We start from the raw sequence: 12307 nt of genomic DNA, 5'->3' as shown, positions 1-12307 counted from the left end.
TACTATGGTCCCCAGGTTTCACAATACCCCACCCAAGAAAAATGTCACATCCCATAATGCACTGGCATTGTATTCTGGAAACAGCCTTGTGACTGTCCTTACTAGGTGAGGTCCTATTTCTCAGGTGAGAAAACCAGGGCCTCGAAATAGTTCAGCCCTGATCACGTGGCTCCAGAACAGCGTGGTTCTCAACCTTCTCAATGCTGTGACCCTTTAATACAGTTCCTCATATTGTGGTGACCCCCACCCATAAAATTATTTTGTTGGTACTTCATAACTGTAATTTTGCTACTGTTATGAATCCTAATGCAAAGTCTGATAGATGATCCCCGCGAAAGGATTGTTTGACCCCCACCCCAAAGGGATCAACCCCCACAGGTTAAAAACCACTGCTCCAGAAAGTGGTGGAAGGGTTTGCAGATCCAGTGATGGCAGCCCGAACTTGAGGTTGTCCCAGCTTTGCCCCTCAAGGGACAGCTTTACTGTGTCATCTGGTGGCCTCCCTCACCCATGCAAGGAGGAGAAGCCTGGGATGGACCAGTCTCCTGGCTAGCATAACGGAGGTCGTGTGGACAGGCCATGAGGAATGCGGAAAGAAACAGATGTTACCGGAGTGGTAGACAAAGGCATTGGCTGGAGGGACTGAGGTCTCAGAAGCAGAGTCCAAAGTACCCAGAGAGGAAAGGGTGAGGGTTCATTTCAGCCATTTTTCTTCTACTGTCCTCTGGGACATTAACGCAGAACAGAATCACGTATTTGCCTGTTTCGTTTTGTAAGAAAATTCTCTAAATTTTATTTATCTTATTATTGTTTTTTTTTTTTTTTAAGTTTCTCACAGGGTGGGTCCATGAAAGTCCAGGAGCCGGCATACGAGGGTCTGCCTGTGTTTTAAACAGAGGTCTCTCTTGCAATTGAAATCATTTAGCCTGGTGCACTTCACACCTTTTAAAGATATTTTCCCCCCCAACACGCCTGTGTGGAGGTGGCCGAGATGGAAAAAACTGCGCTGTGTCTTTAAACAGGGAGGAGCGACCGGCAGAGCCGGGCTGTAAAAAGGCTAATGCGCTGTGGAAGAGTAGGAGTTTAATCTAATTTAGTTGGAGGGTGTCTGTCTGCGGTGTTGTTTTTTGGAGTGTGGGAACAGAGGAGGGGAGCTGCCCCCTTGAATGGTCCCTTCTGCGCCAGAAGCAGTGGGGAGCCGGGCGACGCCAGCGATCCAAGGCCGGGCCTTGAAAGAGGATTAAAGCGAGGCTTGATTTGCAATTCACACGAAAGCGCCCCGCGAACCTCTGGTAATATTTCAATCCACATTTCAAGGGAAGTGGCCTTAAAATAGCGGCCTAAATTGTTCTGCAGCGGCCCGGACACTCCTTCATGCATTTTATGATGCCAAGGGCTGAGGGCTTTTTTCTCTTTGCGCCTCACCACCCCCACCCACCCAGTATCTTACAAACGGTGTCCTGACATGTAATTAAAACCTGTCCTTAAGTTTGGGGCTACCTGCACTCCTTTTGTGGTATGAGGTGTGTGTGTGTTTATGCTTGCTTGCGCATGTGTTTGTGCGTGTTAACTAAATATCACCTAGGGTGACTTAAAGGTATTTCCTATGAAGAAAAAAAAATAGGAAAGAAGGGTGGGCCCAAGCCCAGTTGGTTGGAGAATTGAATTCTCTATGAGTGGGACCACTCTCCTTCCTTTAAGGAACAGTTTGGAAATGCAAACAGAGCTCTCAAGAGTTTTCCAATTGGATCCCCAAATAGGAAGGTTCCAGAAAAAGATCTGTCAAGGCGAAGCTACCAAGATCAACTTTAAGGAACCAGACACATTGCCCATCTTTAAGCGGGTAGACAGGATGTTAGTGTCTTTTTATGACCTCAATTCGTATCCCACACATTTACTTTGCAATTAGCTTGTAACAGGTTAAGCTTCTGGCTTAATTTCTCTTTATTGTAGGAGGTGCACTATTTTTTTTTCTTAAAGAGATTATTTGGGTCCTCTCTAATCTCATTTCAGAAAACCTCTCAAGAGTTTATGGTTCCCTTCACTCAAGACCTACTAAGGAAGGATGCAGCTGTGATTGCTAGTGAGACCCGTGGTGGTGTACTTTTTTTTTTTTTTTTTAACTTCTAACTTTGCTAGTTTAAGGGGAATGAAACAGGGCCTTCCTTTTAACTCCCCACCACTTCCAAATTTATTTAGCTCAAGACACTGCATGGATCTTAAGAGTATTCCTCGTACTCTCCTTGGGTGACAGTCACAAGGACTTTAAGACTAAAGACAGACGATATTCTGAGACTTTTTAAATGTAGATATATTAGGAGATTTGGGGCCAAAAGTATCCTTTGCTTTAGGATGTTATTTTAAAAATCGTGTTTAATTACAAAGTTTCATTAAAAATCCTTGCTCAAAATTTTAGAAGCGTAATAAGATTTCCATTAATTTAAACATAGCCCTATTCCCAGGCCAGCCCCCAAAGCTTTCCCTTCCCTCTTTTATCCCTGGTTAAATATGTAAATAAAATGTCTAAAGTCGTTCTTCAAAGAAGACAAAAGAAAAAAAGAGCTGAGGGGAGAAAGACAGCCATAAAATTCCTCCCAGCTCTCCATAACGCTTGCCAGAGGGGGGCCAGTTTCCGAGCCAGGGCTGAGCAGCAGGGGACCCGGCTGCTCCAGAGTCACTCATCTCAAATCCCACACACAGGAGAGAGAAAAATAAAATATCTTTTCAGCTGGAGCCATCAAAAGGGCCCTTTCATTTATTAGTTGAGAGTTGTCTTCCACTCTCGATATCTCAGGGCCCTTATTTATAGATACTCGTGTGTATTTGTTGCTTTTTCTCTGGGTTGGGCAGACGGAAGAAATGGTTAGCTTTTTTCTTCTTAATATATTTAAAAGGGGTGGGCAGAAGAAAGGAACGTGAAGTGGTCATGGCTAAAAGAATAGGTCTGAACACTGTAGAAGTAACCAGAGCATAAAAAGACCAATTACGTGGAGTTGCCTCAAACAGCTCACACCCTGCTCCGGAGCTGAACTCACCCTGGCTTCTTCCACGCCTCCCCACCCCCAAGAGAGGAATAATAAAAAAAAAAAATAGACCAGAAAGCAAACGCGTCAGGAAGGACCCCTTGTAATCCTGTCTTAAAGCTGAGCAATGGCCCAGGAATCTCACCTAACTGAAAAGATTTTAAAAACAGTTTACTAGATAAACTATAAATGTCCAAACAAGCTATTCTTGTACAAGATGCAAACTCTCACCACACATCGGGTTTTTCTTGGGTCACTAACACGGTGGTGGGTAGCTGTTCTGACTGCGTTAACCTCAGCCCTCCGGACCACTGTTTCTCTGGACCCAACATCCTCCCAGTGACTCCCGTGAAATGCAAAGGGACCTGGGGATCCGAAGGTGGGGCCAGGAGCCTGCCCCGGAGGATCCAGGGGTCCTAGTCATGTCCCAGCCTCAGCTCTGTCCATAATGTTTGACAAATCAGATGGGGGAGGAAAGAGAACTCCCCGGGTTTCGTACAGATGGGACGCTGACCCCTCTCGTTTTAATTAGAAACCGATCTTCGGGAGGAAGCGCAGGGCTGGGCAGGGAGGAGGGGTCCTGAGCACTCTCGCTCTTAGCTTGGCTGCTGGAGGCAGCTGGCCACCGAGGGCTTCCAGTCGCGTGCGCACCTAATTTGGCCCTGGGGTGCGCAGGACGGGGGAGAAAGAAGAGCAGCAGGAGGCTTAGCTATCCCTCTGTAGTTGGGGGAGTCCGCACTGGAGGTCCTGGTAATTTCCAAAACACTTCAAACGCCGACCTAGATGCGCGGGGCGGGGGGGGGGGTCGTCTAAGGAGAGAGTAGGGCACCGCCCAAGGCGCCATTTATCCAAAGTCAAGAGTCTGTGACAGGTGCCGCACCCCATTACTCTCAGACACCCAGGGATTGAGGTGGGCTCCCACGGTGTGCACTCCCTATACGGGGGGAAGGAGGCGGAAACTCTGTGTCCTTATTGTAGACTACCCCAAACCCGAGGGGCGGGAGCCAGCACCGCAAGACGCAGAGGCTGCGTGGGAACCAGCGGAGCGCGCGTAGGTCGGGGCCCAACCTCCGCCTCCCAGGAGGGCGCAGGCCAGGCACATCTCTCGCCAAATAATATAAATACTCGACTTCCTATAATAAATAAACCCAACCGCTTGGAGAAACCACGAGCAGACCTAGCGCGATGGCCCCAACAGGGTGGCCTTGGAGGGGCAGGGGTCACCACGATTTAAGTCGAGCCCCTCTTCCCGGGGTACTGGGTGTCAGCGGCCCGGAAAGTCTCCTCCCCATCCCCTCCCCTCTTTCTTTGAGTAGACCTTGCAGCGGAGGCCTTAAACTCCGGCTTCTCAGATCCCCTCCCCCTCCCCAGCGTTCGGCCCTTTTGAAATTTCAAAGGCAGCCCCTCCCCGGAGCCCGAGCCCCGAGCCCCGGGCAGCAAACCCCGGGCCTCGGGTAGAAGCGGGCAGCTTTACAAGCCGAGGGGCCACTTTATGAGCACGGTTATAAAACGCAAATCCCTTGTCTCTTTGAAAGTGCCCTTCGCCAGGGACCCATCATAAAAGTAGAAGATGCGTCCCCAGCCCCCAGCCCCGGGTGAGGACCACCCTTACCCGGGTCCCCGCCAGTATCCAAACTTCCCGTAACCTCGGCGTCCTTGGGGTACCGGGGATAATCCCGAGGGACCCCCCACCCTGGATAGAGAGCGCAGGCGGAGAGGCCGGCAGGAGGTGAAGCTGGAGGCTGGGGTCCAGCCCAGAGCTGGGGCTTAGGGCGGAGGCTGCCCGGGGCGCAAGGCTTTCTGATGCAAAGCAGCGCCGGGGCGGGGCGGGGCGGCGGGCGGGGGCGGGGCCTGTCACCAATCGGCTCCCCCCCCCCCTTCCTCCCTCTTTGCTTCTAGCAAGTCTTCTCATCCCGGGACGTCGAGATAGAAACAGCTGCCGGGGCCGGGAGGGAGGAGCGCCTGGACCCGGGACCACGGTGCGCCCGCGCTTCCCCACAGCGGTCCCCGAACGCGCGCGCCCGGAAGAAGAGGCCAAAGTTTGCGCACAGAGCCGCGCTCGCTCCGCCGTATTGTTTGCAAACTTCGCTCCCCTCCCCCGCCGCCCCCGACTCGGCCGAGGCCGCGCGCTCACCGCAGGGGCCCCGGGCGCCGCGAGCGCTCGGGCCAGACTGGACGGGCATGCGCGGGGGCCCGAGCCGGGGCGCGGAGCCACGGGCAGCAGCAGCAGCCCGTGCCCGGGAGCGACGGCCCTGAGCGGCGCGGGGACACCGCGGGCGCCACCATGCAGCACCCGGGCCCGCGCCTGTGGCTGGTGCTGCAGGTGATGATGGGCTCGTGCGCAGCCATCAGCTCCATGGACTTGGAGCGCCCTGGAGACGGCAAGTGTCAGCCGGTGGAGATTCCCATGTGTAAGGACATCGGCTACAACACCACCCGCATGCCCAACCTGATGGGCCACGAGAACCAGCGTGAGGCGGCTATTCAACTGCACGAGTTTGCGCCGCTCGTGGAGTACGGCTGCCACAGCCACCTCCGCTTCTTCCTGTGCTCACTGTATGCGCCCATGTGTACTGAGCAGGTCTCCACGCCCATCCCCGCTTGCCGGGTCATGTGTGAGCAGGCCCGGCTCAAGTGCTCACCGATCATGGAGCAGTTCAAATTCAAGTGGCCGGACTCCCTGGACTGCAGTAAGCTCCCCAACAAGAATGACCCCAACTACCTGTGCATGGAGGCACCCAACAACGGCTCAGACGAGCCCAGCCGGGGCTCTGGCATGTTCCCTCCACTCTTCAGGCCCCAGAGGCCACACAGCGCGCAAGAACACCCGCTAAAGGACGGGGGTCCCGGGCGCGCAGGCTGTGACAACCCGGGCAAGTTCCACCACGTGGAGAAAAGCGAGTCCTGCGCGCCTCTGTGCACTCCGGGGGTGGATGTGTACTGGAGCCGCGAAGACAAGCGCTTTGCTGTGATCTGGCTGGCCATCTGGTCGGTGCTGTGCTTCTTCTCCAGCGCCTTTACCGTGCTCACCTTCCTCATTGACCCATCGCGCTTCAAGTACCCCGAACGTCCCATCATCTTCCTCTCCATGTGCTACTGCGTCTATTCGGTGGGTTATATCATTCGACTCTTTGCTGGCGCTGAGAGCATCGCCTGCGACAGGGACAGTGGACAACTGTATGTTATCCAGGAAGGTCTGGAGAGCACTGGCTGTACCTTAGTCTTCTTGGTACTTTACTACTTCGGCATGGCCAGCTCCTTATGGTGGGTGGTTCTCACCCTCACTTGGTTCCTGGCAGCCGGCAAGAAGTGGGGCCACGAGGCCATTGAAGCCAACAGCAGCTACTTCCACCTGGCAGCCTGGGCCATCCCGGCTGTGAAGACCATCTTGATCCTGGTGATGCGCCGGGTGGCAGGGGATGAGCTCACTGGTGTGTGTTATGTGGGCAGCATGGATGTCAATGCTCTGACTGGCTTCGTGCTGGTCCCGCTGGCTTGTTACCTGGTCATCGGCACTTCCTTCATCCTGTCCGGCTTTGTGGCTTTATTCCATATCCGGAGGGTGATGAAAACAGGTGGGGAGAACACAGACAAGCTGGAGAAGCTCATGGTACGCATCGGGGTCTTTTCCCTTCTTTACACTGTGCCGGCCACCTGTGTGATTGCCTGCTACTTCTATGAACGTCTGAACATGGACTACTGGAAGATGCTGGCCACCCAGCACAAGTGTAAGATGAACAATCAAACCAAGACACCTGATTGTCTGATGACCGCCTCCATCCCTGCCGTGGAGGTCTTCATGGTCAAAGTGTCCATGCTCCTGGTGGTAGGCATCACCAGTGGGGTGTGGGTCTGGACTTCCAAGACCCTGCAGTCCTGGCAACATGTGTGCAGCCGGGGGCTAAAGAGAAAGAGCCGGAGGAAACCAGCCAGTGTGGTCACTAGTGCCGGGATCTACAAAAAAGCACAGCACCCTCAAAAAACTCACCTTGGGAAGTATGAGCTTCCTGTCCAGCCTTCAGCCTGCGTGTAAAGGCCGCTGGTTGGGAGAACAGGACAAAGCCCAATCGGGCTGCTCTTCTTGGCTGGGTGGCTGTTGTTTAAATCAAAGTAAAAAGTATATATATATATATATATATATATATATATATATATATATATAATCTACCTTGAAGTTCAGAACGATGTGATGCGCTGAAAGTAAAGGTTCCGCTCTGTTTGCTGCCTCCTTGAAGGGTCACTCATCATAGAAGGAGCCTCTTGTCTAACTGATGTGTGGTAACGTAATTGATTCAAACATCCTCTCAAGAGAACTTTTGTTTAGGCCTCAAACACACAGCTGTCTGCTTACAAACTTGGGGTCGAATAGCTCCTTTGAAAGCCAAAGAGCTTTTTGGGGGGCTTGCAAATGAGCCACCCAAGGTCCCCCCCTTCCTTCTCCCAGCAAGGCTGCTGTATAGGGGTGGGATGAGGAGGGGGACGAAAGAAGGGGACCCTGAGCCATCTCTACACGCCAAGGCCTTCAGGTCCCTTAAAGAGGGTCTTTCCCCCCTCACCCCACCCCACCCCCGCCACCAGCCTTCATAACCATCTCTCTCCACCATAGACCCCCCCCCAACCTAACACTGGAGAATTCAAATGGTGTGCAATACATTTCTTTTTTACATTTTCTCCCTTTCCCCATGAAAATAAAAGAGAAAAGAGTATTTTGTTGTAAATAAAAGACAACAAAAGAAATCATCTTTCAAAAGAATTAAGAGGCCCAAGCCTCAGAAAACCCTTCAGCCTGATACATTTTGTGGCTTTTTAATGGAAACCAAGCCAGTGTGTTCTACTCCTTGGGACTGATTTGTGGAGAGGAGGTGGGGGGAGATCGGCGGAGAGCACCCGGAGGGCTTATTGACTCTCTCGGTTGTTAAACAGATGATTTCCATGAGTGGTCTCGAAGCACTTGGCAAGACAAACTTTTTGTCTCCAGCCGGGGAGGGCGATGCCTGCCTCTGTATATCTGTAATATATGATATTTTTCATGCTCCACTATTTTATTAAAAATAAAAGACATTCTTTAGTTTGCTGCTAGTCACTGTGCCTCGATGAGGGAAATGTTCTCTATTTCCGGGCAGATTGTGGGTGCGCAAGGCTGACTGGACTTCACTGGCTGTGCCTCGCTATGAACCTGGAGACAGGCAAGTTCTAAGGCCAGCAGAATGAAGCACCCGGGAGTTCAGAGGTGTATGTGCAGGCGGTGGGTAAAGTTGGGGGTGACTCCTGCCAGCAAACCTTCATGGACATTTACTGCTGAGCCCATATGCACCCAGGAAGCTTCCCCCTCCCCCTCCAGAAACCAGCAGAGGACAGCCAGCAGTATCCGCCTGATGCACTGTGTGCACTAGTCTGAATGGGCCATCCGGTGAGTTTTCAGATCTGGCCAGGTTAAAGTAGCACTAAATGATGTCACCAGCAACAAGGTCAGAAGCTTGGCCCTCTCAAAGCTCCCAGCATCCTTTATGCTCATCACTCAGACAGCTACAGGGCCTAGTTTAGACTCAGGGTCTTCTATACTAAGACTTGAACTCTGACCTCAATGGCTCGGATGCACTTTGAACAATTGGAGTCCTTCTGAAGCAAAGACATCCACTCAGTTTTAGCTTTCTGAAGCAGGTGTCTGGAAGGAAGTGTTCCCCTCCAGCAAGATCAGGCCAATAAAGGATCCAGAAGGGTTGGGGAAGTTTCACAGGGTGGTATGTACAAGCAGGACAGGTGACCTGAACGGTATGGGAACAAGTTCTAGAAATCAGAATGCCAGGCAACTGGACCATTAGTGAACATAAAACCCAGAATACAGAATCATAGAAATAAAACCTCTATGCTGACCCTCACCCTCAAAAGGTGACACTAAATTGTGTGTGTGTGTGTGTGTGTGTGTGTGTGTGCCAGCTGACCAGACTCAGACTTATCTGTCGCCCTGAGCTGTTGTTAGTTGTGCAGACTTTGAAAGTCCATCCAGAGGAAAGCCAAGGCAAGAGCATGGATTAGGCCTTTCTTGTTCGCTGTGAACCTGTTTCTCTGTGGTTCCATCCCTACAGTGACAGGGATCTTGTGTGGCCAGGGCAAGTGTTCCTTTGCCACAGGCTATGAGAGAGCAACCTGAGGCTTCTAGCACGCACGTTTCTTACACTCTCTTGTCCTGTCTCTCTGTCTGTCTCTATCAGCATTTGTCTGCCTCTTGCAGATGAACACTGGACCGAGGCCAGACCAGATCACTGATTTTAAGAAAAGCATAAGGTTTAAAAGTTAGAAAGCCGAAACCTGTGCACATATACGGGCATACACATGCACATACACACACACACACACACACACAAACTTATCCTTGGGTCCCTCAGCTCTCTGCGAACCCCGGAAGGGAACAGCAGGCTTCACTCCAGGACCATAGCATGACAGGTGGATCTGAGAAGTGACGCAGTTAGAAGTTGCCCAGGGAAGGTGAATGTCAAGGTCACACAGAACTCACTCAGCTCTTGGCTCTTCTACCACCTGTGGATGCTCACGGGTTATGCAGGGAGCAGTGACATTCTGGAAAACTTCAGCCTCTTAGAGAAGACAGCAGCTCACATCTCCTGAGTTCCAAATACTGGGAAGGTGGTCCTGGGACAAGAGTGCCCAGCAGACTCGAGAGAGCCAGCATAAATGACTGCAGGGCTCAGTGGGGCAGCTGGGTCATGCAGAGGGCTAAGGCAAAGTTATAGGTAGTGAATAGAAACCCCATTGAGAAAGTGACAGGCAGGGCCTGACTGGTGCCCCTCATACACCCAGCACCAGAGTATCTTGTCCAGGCAGTATGGGCCACAGTGAAAGAATGAGGATGGCAGCGGTGACCACAGCCCAGGCAGGTGTGGTCACTTCTCTGGCCCACTGGTTCAGGAAGTGACCCCTCAGCAGATGGGGGTGGGGGGAGTCAGCGGTGGGGGAGATACAAGAAACACCGGGTTTCCATGTGTCCAACCCTCTGATAAGCAAATACGTGGTTCAGAGGCGTCAGGAGTCCAGTCCAAGATCTCAGCCTCTAGAAGCTGCCGCTCCCAGCATAGCCTGTGAGCAGCTGCAGCGAGAAGGAAAGGGAGGGTGGGTCCTCTAGAAGAGCCTACAGGTTCACATGAGATCCTCTGGGTGCTATAAGAAGAGGTCAGAGATCAGAGGCTGAGACCGACCTCTCCAGAAACTCAGGAGAGAGGGGACATGGGTGTTGGGGGACATGAGGAGGGTCAGGTGGGTAGACACGAGGAGTGTGCCAAAGAAATGGCCTTTGACTCCAGGCTGCTCTCTCTCTTATAGTGCAATAGAAGATGGTTTGAATAGATTCATCTATTCAATTAGTGTCCCAGATGGGGACACGGAAGCTATCAGAGCCTCCCAATGGGGGATGAACAGACTTTCCTCTGCTCTCTATGTCCAACTCTGGGCATCTAGAGGAAGACAGAATGAAATGGCAGGCTGGTGCTAGGCTACCCACCATGGAGCCCAGTCTTGTTGCCTCCAAATCCACATCACCATAGGAAGACCAAGACGTCTTCTCTGAACAGTAGAAAGAATCCTATTTCCCATATTCTTTTAGCTTAGAAGGATGAAAAGGGTATACAGGCAAGAGCAACTGAACCCAGGGAGAGCTAGTATCTTACAGCTGAAGGTCGAGGAACGCTATCCAGGTCAGGGCTGAATAAGGCTTGCCTCTGCCGTGCCCTGACTTCCAGAGTCAATCAACCAGGGCCTGATAAGACTGGGAAGTGTCCTACCTCAGTTTCTTTGTCTGGATGGTGGGCATGGGATGGTGCATGCTTTCTGGTACCTATACTCACTGAAACTCGTGTGTGTGTGTGTGTGTGTGCATGCATACATGTTTGTACGTGTGCAAGGGTACACACGGACGGATTTACAGGTACGTTTGGAGGCCAGAGGTGGACATCAGGAATCTTTCTCAATCATCGTTTTATTTGTTTCTTAAGATTTACTTGCTTTTATGTTATAATTGTGGGTATTTGTTTTATTTATTTATTTTTATTTTATAAACAAAAAAAGTGTTTTGCCTGCATGTCTGTCTGTCCGTCTGTCTGAGATTGTCCAGTCCCCTGAAACTGAAATTACAGACAGTTGTGAGCTGCCATGTGGGTGCTGGGAATTGAACCCAAGTGGAAGAGCAGTCGGTGTTCTTAACCTCAGAGCCATCTCTCCAACCCCACACATAGGTGTTTTGCCTGTATGAGCGTGCGCAGAGCCCCTGGAGGCAGTGTCCTGGGAGCCAGAGGAAGGTGTCAGGTCCCTTGAAACTGAGATTACAGATGTTTTGTGAGCCGCCATGTGAGCGTGGGGAACTGAACCCAGGTCCTCTGGAAGAGCAGCCAATGTCCTTAGTTGCTAAGCCATCTCTCCTTATTGTTTGTTCTGGGGTTTCCTCACCAACTGGCTAGACTGACCAGCGTGCTCCGTCTATCCTCCTGTCTCCACCTCTTTCGCCCTAGAATTATGAACATACACTGCCGACCCCCAGTACTGATGGAGAGATAGGGGTTCAAATTCCTCTGAAGGCTCCAGGAGACAGGATATGAATTTGGTACCACCCCCTGTGCAGCCCAGTGCCACAATGGAGCAGGCAGGGCTAATAGTTCATTGCCCCTCCCCCCCATAGAGTCAACCTTGCATTGCTGATGGTCTCCGAAGAGAACGAGCTATCTGTACAGGAACACTTTCCCGATGCCAGGCCCAGGATTTCCGAGAGTGCCCTCTGATCTTGCGAGTGTAAAAGGCTTTGCACGGTGAGGGGGACCCTCGCTCTGCGACTTTGAACACCCTCACATCACAGCCACTTCCCAGGGACAAGGGCTCTGTGCTGACTCCTCCCCGCACAAATGGATGGCTCAGCAGCAGTTTGGAGATGAGAAATGCAGACAGGCTGCAGGCGAGCCCTGGGATGACATGGGGCTGGGGGTTTTCATGTTTTATTAAGAGTGCGAAGGCCAAGCTGGGGGGAGGAGGGACGGAGGCGTTTGAAATCCAAAAAGAACGAGTTTCCATCAGGTAGGTGAGCTGTTGTAATTGGGGACACCCCTAGGAAAATGAGTCGGTTGAGTCCCTGGCAGATCCTCAGCAGCCTGTGGGAACTTTCAGAAGTCATCGTATATTGCCTTTTATTAGGAGACATTTTTAATTAAAAAAAATGGGGCTTCCCAGCCTCTCCTCCAGGGGCTTTAGTGTCTATGAAGGGATACAAAGCCATTCCTCGCTTGGCA

At 51.7% G+C, this 12307-nt stretch overlaps 1 protein-coding gene across 1 annotated transcript; it reads left to right on the top strand.

Annotated features, from left to right (window-relative positions):
* The first annotated feature begins 4976 nt into the window (after positions 1-4976).
* Positions 4977-7121, top strand: Fzd10 (frizzled class receptor 10). Its single transcript, XM_057765239.1, has one exon. The coding sequence runs from the start codon at positions 5308-5310 to the stop codon at positions 7054-7056; it is 1749 nt and encodes a 582-aa protein (XP_057621222.1). The 5' UTR covers positions 4977-5307; the 3' UTR covers positions 7057-7121.
* The last annotated feature ends 5186 nt before the right edge of the window (positions 7122-12307 follow it).

The sequence above is a fragment of the Chionomys nivalis genome, chromosome 3 (genome assembly GCF_950005125.1).
Source record: "Chionomys nivalis chromosome 3, mChiNiv1.1, whole genome shotgun sequence".
NCBI lineage: Eukaryota > Metazoa > Chordata > Mammalia > Rodentia > Cricetidae > Chionomys > Chionomys nivalis.
Note: the sequence above shows the minus strand (reverse complement) of the source record. Positions and strands in the feature narration are given on the sequence as shown.